At 36.8% G+C, this 14,687-nt stretch overlaps 1 protein-coding gene across 1 annotated transcript in view; it reads left to right on the top strand.

The window, feature by feature from the left end:
• RHOJ (ras homolog family member J) overlaps positions 1–10,300 on the top strand; it is a 147,504-nt gene extending 137,204 nt beyond the window's left edge. Inside the window, exon 5 of the mRNA XM_044664864.1 lies at positions 9,901–10,300. Coding sequence (XP_044520799.1) covers positions 9,901–10,050 — 150 coding nt within the window. The 3' untranslated portion in view covers positions 10,051–10,300. The remainder of the gene's footprint in view (positions 1–9,900) is intronic.
• The last annotated feature ends 4,387 nt before the right edge of the window (positions 10,301–14,687 follow it).

Here is a 14,687-nt window from a genome sequence, read left to right as displayed (position 1 = left end):
CTAGAAAAAGCTTCTGTCCTCAAAAAGCTTACATTCTCCTGGACAAACAAGTAAATAATAAAGGAAATACTAAGCAATTTGGGGATGTGAAAGTATTAACCAGAGGAAAAGGGATGAGAAAAAACATTTTTGGGGAACATATTATTTCATATTCCTTGAATAGATAGGAATTCCAAAAAGTGGAATTGATGAGGACAAGTGTTCCAAGAGGGACAGGGGTTGGTGAGGGGAAGAGGGTGAGCAGTCTGAGCTATAGCTCAAAGAAGACTATGGAACTTTCTGAACAATGAAAAAAAGCAAGTAAGCCAGTTTGATTGGAATGCAGAGAATATGAGAGGGAGTGATGTAAAATCAGTTTAAAAAGACAGCTTGGAGCTAATGAAAGGTTTTAAAAGTCAAAGGAATATTTTTTTATCCTAGAGGTGATAGAGGAAGAACCACTGAAACTTCTAGAGTGACAGGATCCAATCTATGCAATTGAAATATCAATTTGATGACTATATAAAAGGATTAGACAAACCAGAGAAAGACCAGTTATAAGGAAATTGCAGTAGGTGGCTCAGTGTACAGAGTGCCAGGTCTTGAGGCAGGAAGACTCATTTTTCTAAGTTTGAATCTGGCCTTAGACACCTCCTAACTGTGTGACCCTGGCAAGTCACCAAGCCTTATTTGCCTCACTTCTTCACTGGAAAATGAGCTGGAGAAGAAAATGGCAAAAGACTATATCTTTGCCAAGAGAACCCCAAATAAGGTCACAAAAACTCAGAAACAATTGAAAAACTAGTGAACAACAACAAATAAGCAGGGAGCGATTGGGCTTTGAACTAGGTGAGTAGAGAGGAAACAGATGTGAAAGGATTTAGCTTCTCACCTATAGCCTTGTGGTAATGATCCCTTTGATTAACATATTGTCACGCAGGAATGTCTGTGTTCCCTAATAAGAAGGAAATTTGGTAAATTAAAACATCTGAGGTTCTTATCATTTGATTTAACAGCCTCCATGATTATTGTTTGCTGCATTTTATGATAATAAAATCACTCATCCAGTCTATTTATTTGTAAATCTCACTACACATTATAGGTGCAACATCTAAATTAGCCTCACAGAGCATTTTGTGGTTCTCTTGGGAGAAAATTTTAGACTAGCATCTAGCAAATTAGTGTGTGCTTAGTTCTTTAAAAATTTGATAATAACTGATATGGTGGAATAAGTCCCAGATACGAAGTCATAAGATATGGATTCAAATCCAACTTGTATCATTTAATATTTATGTGACAAGAAGCAAGTCACTTAACTTGGAAGGCAATGAAGGTCACTGAAAATAGTGATGGATTTGGAATCAGAGGACCAAACCAAAGTCCCACCACTATGTATCACTTGTATGACCTTGGACAAGCCTTACTTAAAACCCCTCTAGTACTTAGTTTCCTCAATTGTAGAAGAATAAAGTTGGACTATGATGATCTGAAAGTCCCTTCTATCTCTAAATCTATGGTCCTATTACTCTCTAGGCCGGTGATGGACAAACTTTTGAGCTTGGTGTGTCAAAATTTGCCAAAAAACTGAACATAACTTGGGTGGTGTGTCACGTCAAGAAAAAAAACCATAATTTCACAATATTTATAGTTTAAATAACAAAAATGTATAATTATAATATATAACTGCATTTAATAAACCAAAATAGGTAAATTAATATAGGTAGAATTGTTATCTATAATGCACAGAGTGTCTACACTACACTACAGCAAATGTTTCATCCTCGGCATGTGGCCCCATACTTCTCTGTATGCAGCTGCATGTCATCAAAAAAAGTGTCAGTGTTGACACGTGTGTCAGGTGCCATCACCACTCTAGGCCTTAGTTTCTTCATCTACATAAGGAAGGATTTGTACCTAAGTTGTTTCTAAGCTTCCCGAATCCTTTGGAGAATCTGTGATGTCAGGAAGTTTTAAAAGAATAACCTAGACCAAAAAAATAATAATAACCACAGCAGGAAAATGAAATGTTTCTCGGGGACTTACAACATATTCACAGTTGGACTTATTTTGTAAATGTTCTTTCTTGGCAGCAATGGTTACTTGGTTATGAAAGTGTTTGGGAAGCATTTGCTAAGTTCTAAATTCTGCTCATGTCCACTGTGTCTCTTTGTTGCTGCAAACATCTGTCTAAATTGATTACCAAAATTCACATATTGAGGACAAACTTCATTTTTTTTACAGTGGGTGTGCTTCTGAAAAGTTTTCTATAAATCAAATCATGCTTCCCTGTTGACATTTCACAAAGCTGTCAACTCTATGATATCCCTGCTCCAGAACTATAGAAATCCACAAAACATAACAGGTTGGATCCATGTTAATTCATTTTGCTGCTCAATGATCCTTTTATTCATCATTGATTGTTGCTTCAACACAGGTGTTGATCTGAACCATTTCCACTTTCCTCTATCTCACCCAATCTACAAGTACAACAACCACTCATGGGCTGGATCTCAATACTAATCTACATGGAAACTTTAACTGTTCCATTTTTCCCACCTGGGCAAGTTCACTCCTCTCTAAACAGTCTGATGGCCCTCCACTGCTAATAACCCAGTATATTGGTGCCAGAGAGAACACCAAAATCAGCTTTAGTTCTACTACAGCTCAGAATTCCCAAACTCAGGCAATAATCTTCAGCCACCCTGGCCATAGGCACTACATGCATGTACCACCATTCCAGGTGTTCCTTCCATTTTACAAGTATTAAAAAAAATTTCTTTGACTCTTCTATCCAATTGAGTTATTATTTCATTCCTCTCCTCTTTCTTACTATCAAATTTTTAAAAATTAATGTCTCCACTTTCTTATTCAATTTCTTCTCAACCTTTTGTAATCTTTCTTCTGTCACTACCATTCTATTAGAAGTTTTCTCTAGGAATCACCTGAAATCAAATCCAATGGCCTTTTTTGTCTTCATCCTCCTTAAGTTCTCTTGATCCCTTTTTAATGATACTTTCTCTTATGTTAGCTTCCTTTAGTCATGTCCTAACTCTCCAGTTCTTCTTTCTTTGTCTCTTTTGATGGCTGCTTTCCCTATTCTCTATATGCAGAAATTCTCCAAAGTTCTATTCTAGGCCCTCTCCTTTGTACTATCCCTCTGATGATTTGCTGAGCCATAGCTACAGCTTCCCCAAAATAATTATAACCTTTCTCTGTTCCTTAATGAAAAAGTCTCTGTTCTTTCCTTCCTAGAGTTCTACTTCACATTTATTTTCACCATTCTACGTCCCAAACCTCTCTGTTGCCTTTATTGAAATAGTTAATACATTTCAATAATTCGTATCCTAGAACACAACCTAGTAATTGATGATGAGTGTATGCAAACTGTATCTCCTAGCTCATTATATGTACTAGTTGATCCTAGACACCAGATCATATTAAATCCCATTCAGTCATCAAACCAAACCAACTCACCATTTGCCTAACTCCATGTAAAACATTTTTCTGTCCTGCCCTCCAGAACAAAACACCCTTCTCTGGAAACCAATCTCCTATATGTATGGTTTCTCCCTATTAGAATACAAACTCCCTAAGGACAGAGGCCATTAGGTTTTTTTTAAATATGTGTATCCCAGTACATAGCAATATATATATATATATATATATAGCAAGTGCTTTAATATTTTTTTCATTTAATTTTTCACAATTCATTCAAAGTAAGTAACCTTGGCATATTCCAGGGAAAAGTCAGGAAGTTATCCCAACAGATAGTAGCCCTTTTTCCCCCAAATTTTGTTGTTGAGTAAGATTCTTTGTGATCCCATTTGGGGTTTTCTTGGCAAAGATACTGGAGTGGTTTGCCACTTCCTTCTCCAGCTCATTTTATAGATGAGAAACTGAGGCAAATAGGGTGAAGTAGCTTGCCCAGAGTCACATATCTAGTGAGTGTCTAAGGACAAATTTAAATTCAGAAAGATGAATCTTCCTGTTACCAAGTCCAGTCCTCTATTCACTGTGCCACTTAGCTGTCAATACAGACTCCAAAGCAAATCAAAATTTTCTGCTGGTAGGCAGCCAACAGTTATCATCTTACTCTCCAGAATTTACCACAAATATAATATTTGTTTTCATCCCAATCTATGGAGTCCCCACAACATAAACTTTTTTTTTAAAACTCTTTCCTTTCATCTTAGAATCAATTGGTCCCAAGACAGAAGAACAGTAAAGGTTAAGCAATGGGAGTTCAGTGACTTGCCAGGGTCACACAGCTAGGAAGTGTCTGAGGCTGAAGTAAGTGGACTGTTACTGACTTCACTAGATTAACTGAATTTAGTACAATTAATTAAAATACACTAAATGAGTGCCCAGTAACTATATCTTAAAGCAATTACCATTCACTAACTCGGCCCTTGAAGAAAGGACTTGAGAAAGTGGGTAACACCAAGATAGAGGAATGGCAATTATTCAGTTACTACAGTGAGCCAGCCTCCAACCCGCTGGGGAATTAAAATGAGAACTTATATATCTTAACTAAGGTTCTTCTAGGTTAAGGAGAACAGACAGGAAACAAAAACAATGGTTTATTAAGGTAAATAATTAGGAAAATGGGAACCAGGAATCCTTAACTGGGTTAACTATGGACAGGGATCAGAGACAAGGGAAACGGATTTCTACACTGAATCTAACACTATCAAGATCCAAGCAGGATGGGGTAATTAATTAGAGTCTCACTTCTGGATCCTTGTCCCTCCAGTGGTGGTCTCAGATGTCCCAAGGTCCCAGATGATAATCAGCCAGTAATTTCAATAGGTAACAGACAGTGATCTGGTACAGAAATGAAAGGCCACCCTCCAAAACTGTAAACCAAGCTCCAGCTTGCACTTGCCCACAGAGTAGATGGTATCCTAATGATGCTTTTGGGAGTTCAAAAACCAGACTTCCTCCTCAATTGCAGCCAACTATCTCAGAGTCCTGTGTCACACACACTGCTACATTCTAAGGTTTCACAGAATGTTTAGCTCATGCCTCCCTGTTTGGCAATCTTTCTGTCTACACTTAAATTTTATAAGTTTGTCTACAATAAGGCCAAATTTGAACCCTGGACCTCTCACCTCTGGGCCTGGATACCTACCTTTCCATTCTTTTTTCTTTCCCTCCTTTCTTCCCTTTTGATATTCATTGTTAGCTTATTTCCATTTTTATTCTTCAAGATTCTCATTTGCAGTTGACATTCATTGTTCTCCTAGCTAATGCCAAGCTTGGATGAACCATTTGAGTTCAACACAGCCAGATTTTCACGCCTCCTGCTGTTCCTTGGTGGTTTTTCTCTTTCCACCAGATTTCTTAGGAATTATGCTTACAGTGTTCTTCCTGTCCTTCTTCACCTTGCGTTGATTTTAATTGCTCTCATATTGCTGTAGCAACTCACTTTCCCTCTGATTATCATTCTCTGTTGGCATCTTCCCAGTATGTACTATTCATACCCAAGAGAGGCTCATTTAAAAAATCATGGCTCTATAGGTAGCCTAGTTTATAAGTAAGTTTAAGAGATTTTTTAACACAACTACTTCATGTTATAGACAAGTAAAACAAGAACAGAAAGATAAAGTGTTCTACCCAAGTTCACACATAGGCCCAATAAAAGAACTAATAACAGCACCTTGGTCTTCTCATGAAAGGCAGTAGGTTTAACAAATTGTGTGCTAGCTTTTGAGGCAGGGAATCTATGCTCAAATTCTGGTTTTGTTATTTATTGTGGATGTGACCCTGAGTGAGTCACATCCTCTCTGGGACTCAGTTTCCTCATGTGTACAATGAAAGGACTGAATTAAATGACCTCTGAGCTCTCTTCCAGCTCTGTGATCTTAAGACTTCTAGGCTAGTTTTCTTACAACCCTTGGATTTAAGTAGAATTGATCATCTTATTCTCTTTTTATTGGTAGATCAACTAAAAAGAAATCTAAAGTCCTGTCCCAGGTGACATAAATAATAGAACTGGGACAAAGATTTAATACTTCTGATGCTCCACCTTCTAGATGAATGATCCCAAGAATCCATTCTGGCTAGCATCTTTGAATTGGAATTTTTAAATAAAATGTGTATTTATTATACTTTATATTTTTACATTTTTGTATATTGTATTATAATTGGTTTCCTTTGTAATCCTATGTATTTTATTTTATTTATCACCTTGAAAAATGATCCAAAGACTTCACCAGACTGCCAATGGGGTCCATGACTCAAAAAGATTAAGAACCCCTAATCTAAAAGAAGCTTCCACTCCAGGGGATTTTTACCCTTATTTTTCTACATGGTACATTACAGTACACCTGGATACACTTGCATTTCCAACTGAATTTGAAGCCCAGAAATCCTGGGCTTTTCCCAGGCCTTTCCCAAAGGCAAGATATGGCAAGTATCTTATTTGAATTGGAGACAGAGGGAATATTACTAAACCTGGTTTATTGCAGTAGCCTCCTTGTTCATCTTCCTGCCTGAAGTCTCTCCTTATTCAAGTCTATTCTCTACTCAGGTGTCAAATTGATCTTCCTAAAGAACATTCCTAAAGTACTTCTGACCATTCTCATTCCCCTACCTCCCTATCAATTCCAGGATCAAATATAAAATTCTGTCAGGTCTTTAAAGCCCTTCATAACCCGAGTCATTCCTTTTTCCAGTCCTCTTATACCTTACTCTCCTCCACATACTTTATGATTCAGTGACAAGTCTCCTTGCTATTTGCTTCACAAGATGCTCCATCTGCTGACTGGGAATTTTCACATACTGTTTTCCATGACTGTCATCCTCCTGCCTCCTCTGGTTTCATTAAAGTCTCAATAAAGGTCCTACCTTTTGAAAGAAGACTTCATTTGCCCCCTTTTAGTCCCCTGGGATTATCTCCATTTTATCCCATCTACATCTTGTGTGTTCATTGTTGTTTGCACATTGTCTCCTTCATTAGACTGTGGGCTCTTTGAGAACAGGGACTATTGTTTCCCTTTCTTTGTATCCATAGTGCTTGACTAATAGTAGATGTTTAATAAAACACTTATTAATATGACTTAAGACCATCAGATTCCCTATATGATGAATTTCTAGACTCTCAAAGTCTTTGAATGACTTTACTCACCCCATATCACTTCTGAAATTACAACAGTTTGAAGATTTCTAATCACTAAATGAGACTATTACAATCAGTTATAAACACCAACTTAAGAAATAATTAGAAATGTCTTTTGATATTTTCCAAGATGACTGTTAGGAGTGACTAAATGGCAAATACTCATTAGAAATGTTAATTAGATTAGCATGCTTTCAAGATTTGGTAAAAATCAAACAAAATAAACTTGGACAAAATCCAAAAAACAAATGGATGACATATTTTATGATATAATTAAGGAATTTATGTCTTTGCCTTTTATCTTTCTCTCTTGTATCCAACTGTGTCCTTTAATTACAAAGTAGCTATGTGCCATTGCAAAGACCAAACAATAGAAAAAATGAGTCATTTTAAAAATAGCCCTAAACTTAAACATCTAACATTGTTTCCTTTGATACTTCTCTACCACCAAGTGACATTTTTTCATAGCTACTAAATGCAGAGTACCTTTTATATAAGTTATAGAAATTGTTATCAATATTCCCAGGTACTTAATATGATTATTTCTCAAAGCTCTAATTTTTTAAATGTAAGCTCTCTAAAGCAGGGACTGTCATCCTTGTATATTTTTATCTCCAGTGCCTAGTATGCACCAGTATAACATAGAAGAAGCATTTAAATGCATCTTTATTCATTCATTCATTCACTAGCCAAATGCTCACTATCAACCATCTCATTATACCCTGAGCTACAACAACCACCTCTTTGCAGATGACTAAATAATCTAGTTCCATGTTGGTGAACCTATGGCAAATGACCCAGAGGTGGCTGCTCCCCTACCCTTCTCTACTGTGTCTGAGGACATTTCTCACTTCACCTACCCCTCTGCCCAGTGGCCCAATGGGAGTGCTTCCTCCTTCCCCTTTCCAGGGTAAGAGAGACAGCTTGCATGTGGCATGAGGGTTGCCATTTGGGCACTTGTTATCTAAAAGTTTCACCATCACTTATCTAGCTATCAGCTCTTACCTAGCTTCTGAGATCCAAAGCAACATCTCCAACTGCCTTCAAAATATCTCCATCTACAAGACACTCCTCCAACCAGGTCCTTAAACTCAACATGTCCAAGAGTCAACTTATCTCTTCCCTGTACCTTCCTTCTTTTTCCTGTACCTTCTAACTGCATTGTTTCTGTCAGTAGCACCACCCATCTCCTCTTCTCATTCACCCATTTACCAATCTCCTCCATTAAAAATGGTGGTGCCTTTATTGACTCTTCTCCATCACTTCTTATATCCAATCAATTACCTCCAGTTATATCCAATATCAGTTATATCCAATCAGATGCCATATATATGTATATAAATACATATATATATCAGTTACATATCAGTTATAATTATTTCATTTCATGACACCTTTCTTATCTCTACCTTCCTCTCTATTCTTTTTTTATTTTTTATCTTAATAATGAATTTCCACATAAGTTTTCTAAAGTTATATGATCCACATTATCTCCCTCCCTTCTTCCCTCCTTCCTCCCAGAGCTGATAAACAATTTGATCTGCTCCCTGGCTCTATTTTTGCTGCTATTCCCCTAATACATGCCCTCATTACCACCTGCTCATATTATTTAATAGTTCCCCAGTAAGTCTTATCACCTTCACTCTAATTCTATAATCCAACTTTCATGTAATTTCCAAATTAATCTTCCTTTTACATATCTGGTTATGCCATTAGTGTGCTTAAAATTATTTGTGGCTCCCTTATACTTACTGAGTAAAATAAAAATTTCTTTACCTGATGTTCAAGGCCTTCGACAATCTCATACCACAATCTGGTACCTAATACCTTCTTATTATTACTTTCTTCCATGTACTCCATGCTCCAGTCAAACTAAACTACCCTCTTCCACTCAGATAAGAATTATGTTCTCTTCCCTCTGAGCTTTTTGCATTATTCTCTTGATCTCCAATGACATCCTTCTTCTTCATGTGTTGAATACTACTCATTCTTTAAATCACAACTAAAATGCTACTTCCCTCCATGAAGCCTTCATTGGTAATGGACTTTATTACTCACACTTTTTAGCCCTCTCTAATGAGGATCTAGATGGCTCAGTGGATAGAGTTCATGACCTAAAGTCAAGAAGACTTGAGTTCAAATCTGACCTCAAATGCTTACTATGAGACCCTGGCAAGTCACTTTACTCTGTTTGCCTTGATGTACTAGAGAAGGAAATAGCAAATCATTCAAGGATCTTTGCCAAGAAAACACCAGTGGGCAGTATGGTCCAAGATCACTAAGATTTGGACATGACTGAATGACTGAACAACAACAATTGGTACAATGCTCTGTGTTCTATGATATTTGTTTTACACATATAGGCTATATGTTATCTATTATAGTTATAGTTATTATTTTTATTATTGTTGTCATGGTATGAGACTCTGGTTTGCTTAAATATGTATTTAAATAACCCCTCACTGGTTTTATGTCCATGGTTGCTCATTTGGCATCTTAATTTTTTTATATGCTTAAAATAATACATAGAAGACAAATACACAGGCTATTCAGCCCCAATACTTGGGGCCAAGAGAGTAACAAACAAAGGGGTTTATTTTTTAAAAGAAAAAAATTGCCTTCTAAGCTCCAAAGAAAAAGAACCAAAAATCAAAACAATTTATCCCTAGTCTCTTTTGTATGAACAAATACCTAGGACAGGAGGGTATTATCCAAAGGCAGAAGCCACCAAACTCTACCCTATCCATAATCTGACCTTTGGTAGAATGTCATGTCTTTTTTTTACCTCTTTTATATTTCAGATTGGAGCACAGTGCTACTTGGAATGTTCAGCCCTGACTCAGAAAGGCCTTAAAACAGTCTTTGATGAAGCAATACTTGCCATTTTTCACCCTAAGAAGAAGAGACAGCATTGCTCCAGGTGTTGCCACAGCTGTTGCACCATTGCATGAAATTATTTGAAATATTGTTCCAAGAGCCCAGAGGAGTGAGGATGCCTCTCCATCTTGGGACTCCCTTACACCCCTAGAGAGAATACATGACCACAGCAGGAATTCACTTCAAATCAAGAACTTCCTCCAGTCTATGAGACTTCACATTAATCAGCCAACTGTTCTTTTCTTCCTCAAGTCCCATACTTTAAAAGAATGCCCTGCGCCAATATTACAGCTGGGACAGCTGATGATGATGTTGAAAACAAAAGAAAAAGGCATCATGCATCTTTATTTCTTCACCTCCAGTGAATGTAAAGATGTAGAGAATTTTCTCCAGACTCTGTAGCAGACTCTAGAGACAGATTCTTTTACAGTTTGGCAGCTTTAACAGATGCTTTTAACAATATACATAAATCCAATACAAATTTATTAGGAAAGTTTTTTCCTTGAACTACAACTTTATCCATATTTGTCTTACATGGATTCTCAATGTTTCAATAACCTTATTCTGTCCTGATTTACTGCCACTAAATCAGCCTATACATAGTTTGTTTCACAAACATTTAATATTTTCAATGTTCACACCAAAGACTTCAGAATCAACACTTACCTCCAATCTCACTTCTGAATATAAGAAGCCAAAGAAAACTTTGAGTCTCCATCAAAACATCTAAACAGAGCCATGCTTGCCAGAGCCATGCTTGCCAAGGCTGGTGAAGAGAGAAAGTCATGGGAATAGACTTCAAAAAAATTTTCCACATTTTTGCCAAAAGTCCTTATACATGAGTCAAGATGTGATGGGGTCTATGGGTAGCTTAATTGACAGTGTTACAGCATCACGGCCAATTTGATGATGGAATTTTAGAGCTGGGAGGATTCCCAGAGATCATCTAATTCAATTTCTTCATTTTACAGTTAGGAAAATGAAACTCACAAATGAACCTTGCCTGGAGTGATTCATGGAGCAGAGAGACCTCTATTTCTGACTCAAACTGAAGCAAGGGGACAATTCCAGGAAATACCTGGAAATGGGTGCAATTAGTCTTCTCCATCTTCCTTTTCCCTTTCTCCCCACAGTGGCACCTCTTCATCCTTCTTCTTGTCAAAACCTGCTCCTTAGAAAGAATTTTAAAGTCTTCACTTTGAAGGATAAAGGTTTGATAAAATTCAACATGTATTTCTTAGGTACCTACTACACAAAACCATGTCACATACTGTATCTGATAGGCTACAGAGCCATAAGTCAAATGGAGCAACCATGACTTTCTCCCAAATTAGGTGGTTTAAAAATTTTAACACATCCACTCCTTAAGAAACCACTGAATGTGGCAGCTAATTTTATAAAATGATTATCTAAAATAAGGAGCTCCTAGATATCCCCTATCTGAAAGCCATTATAGTGAATAGTTCTCCTTCCCAAGTCAAAATGATTTGTTTTCATTATTTCCTATATGCAAATTTTCATATTATAAGTTGCAAAGATGATTTGAGGGCACAGTTTCATGCTTTCTGCCCCAAGCTTCAAAATTACTAGTTTCATTTCTATTAGGCAACTACATCCTGAAGCTACAAGGTAAACAATCTCTAATGACAGAATTTTAAACATTCCATCAGCATGTAGAAGAAATAATTGTTGGATCAGCAGGACATTCCAAGCAATCTGAAATTATACCACATAGTTATCTATCTGCCTTGCCTATTTGGGAGTCTTCTTCCAGGACTGCTGAATAGTAAGCCTCAGAAAGTCTCTAAAGATAAACTATATTTGCCTGGAAAGACTTTATTAATTTAATAATTTCCTAACTTGCAATAGCTCCTCCTGCATCCTATTCTTTGTAAATAGCTTTCCTCAGAATGGATTACTTAGGATGATATGCATTTTTACATTGCTGATCTCCCGCTCTCTCCTATACTCATCATCATAGATAACTTTTCAGGGGATGTGTAGGTACCGTATTCAGAACTGTTTTTCATGTAAGTAACATAATAGATAGAAAGCTCATTCCCAGGGGAATAAAACTGACCAGTCAATACAGGAGAATTAAATAAAGTCTTTACCTTTTCTCTAAGATTCCTCCCTGGAATCAGCTTTTTTTCCCAATAGAGCAAGTTGCTGTTATATTCTTAATTAGAAATAATGGGAACTTATTAATCCATCATCAGATCCCCTGGAAATGCCAAGGGAGCATGTTTATTTTATTTTTATTTTCTCTTAGAAGCTCTGTTCCCAGGCATAGAATGACAGTATTTGTACTTCTGAACACTGCCAAGTCCAAATGATATTAGAGGAAGATCTGTCTATGAGGCAGCTACAGGAAGAGAGAGGCAGACTTAGAATAAATTCACATGAGAAAAACAGACAGACACTGCAGAGGATCTGGTCATCTATTCCTTGGGAATTTCCCTAAGAAGTTGATCTATCTTGCACATTACCCTCTGGATATGTAGAAAGTACCTGATATTGCCATATTCCTTCCATCTCATCCTTTCCATTTTCCATCCCTCCTTTCTTCCAGGTTTTTTCTAACCATCCTTTCTTACCTGACCTCTAATATTAAACAAAAACAAGAAATTTGTAAATGGAACATTGATAGTGAGAGGGAACAAAATAATTTTGGCTTTTGCAACTAGAAATCCATAGGCTATAAAATACGACTCCATGTAGACCATCAACTTTATCTTGTTCATACAGTAATGATCATTAGCAGGGTTACAAATGAGATACCACTAGTCAGTTTTATTATGTTATTGCACAGTAGCATCTTGCTAAATGGGGTCTAGTTAACACTCACTAGTGTGACTGAAAAATGGAATGACATTCATTAGCTACACTGAAGAAAATTTTCAGGGATTCTACATAGCCCTGCTTTGCTTCTCTACAGGTTTAGATCCACCTGCTGGGCAATAGGGATTAACTTGCTTATTGTGGAAATGTTTCTTCATTTACTCTTTAGAACCTTGGGAAATGAAATTTTAGTGTGGTAGAAGAAGTAATTGGAATTTGGAGCTCAAGTACCTCATAAGACCAAACTCTTTATTTTATAAAGGAAGAAAATGAGACCAGGATAAAGGGATGCTCAATTCAAAGAAGTTATAAGTAGAAGGGCTAAGATTTGAATCAAGATCTGCTTATTTTAATTCTTTTAAACCACACTGCCTATTGGTAAATACGAAGCAGGAATGAAAATGATCATGTGACCAAATCCCTCCACCCCAAAACAATTTGAATTGAAAATGATTACATGAGGGGGCAGCTGGGTAGCTCAGTGGATTGAGAGCCAGGCCTAGAGACGGGAGGTCCTAGGTTCAAATCCGGCCTCAGACATTTCCCAGCTGTGTGATCCTGGGCAAGTCACTTGACCCCCACTGCCTACCCTTACTAATCTTCCACCTATAAGTCAATACACAGAAGTTAAGGGTTTTAAAAGTTAAAAAAAAAAAAATTAAAAAAAAAAAAAGAAAAAGAAAATGATTACATGAACTAATCCTTCTGCCTCAACATCAATCATTTGTTCCCTAATCGAGGGCAAAACCTGGTTTATTATGTTTTATTGCAAATACATGCATGCAGACCCTCTCTCATCCAACCACTTCATTCTACAAATGAAGAGCCTGAAGCCTTTAGAGTTTAAGTGATCTTGCCTAGTTCACTCAGTGGCAGGCTAGGGCTAAAATCCAGCTCCCCTGACTCTCAAATCAATGATGAGTTAATATATAGCTCAAATAAACAGCTTAGGAAAAACAGTTGAATGAATGGATGAATGAATGAGTAATTGTAAAACTTCACAAAGTTTAGTCAACCTGAGAATGGTAACTGTTAATTGCATTGGGAAAAGTCTGTTTGCATGAATATCTTAACTTCTTAAATTGGCTGATCTCCATTTGGGCAAACTTCATGAAAAATGTATATCAAAGTGTAAAATCACCAGGGAGAGTAATAATTAGATATACCTGATAAATGCTAACAAGGTCCAGAAATGTGATGAAAGCATAAACTATGTCTAGAAGCATTTCCATCTTTGCTTGTCTCTAGTCTTATCTAGGAGAAATTTCTTTGAGAAATCTGCCAAGAAGATTTTTGCTCACTTGTGAAAAACTAGGACAGAAGTAGATGCTCTAGCATTCTAGTTTTAAATTTTTACTTCAGTAATCACAATGAAACTTGAATGGATAATCCTACTCTCTTTTTTATTCTCTCAAAGAGGCAGTTGTGTCAAAACTAGACCTTTTTTCTTTTAATCAGGTTCTACTCTGGCAGCTCTGCACTGTGTGATTTTGAATTTAATGGTGACTCAAGGCAGAGTTAATGCTCAAGCTGGAGCCATTTAGTTTTATTTTTAGCCACAGTTTTCTCAACTGTCCTTGCATGGGAGGTCAGTGCTGTGCTGAACATGGGTCAAGAGAAGTAACTGCCTGGGAAATTGCTTATATGGGACATGAGAAGGTATTATCAGAGAAGAAAGAATGACTGAGCACAAGGTCTAAGGGTCAACACCTGGCTGTAATGTCATATGCCCTTAATCTCTTAGTCACTAAATTATTCTTCTCATAGTAGGAGTAGAAGAATTCTTTCAGAGAAAGAAGCATAATATACTGAAGCTTCATAGAAAAGTAAATTATATATATATATATATATATATATATATATATATATA

The sequence above is a fragment of the Gracilinanus agilis genome, chromosome 2 (assembly GCF_016433145.1).
Source record: "Gracilinanus agilis isolate LMUSP501 chromosome 2, AgileGrace, whole genome shotgun sequence".
Classification (NCBI taxonomy): domain Eukaryota; kingdom Metazoa; phylum Chordata; class Mammalia; order Didelphimorphia; family Didelphidae; genus Gracilinanus; species Gracilinanus agilis.
This window is presented reverse-complemented; position numbering and strand designations above follow the sequence as displayed.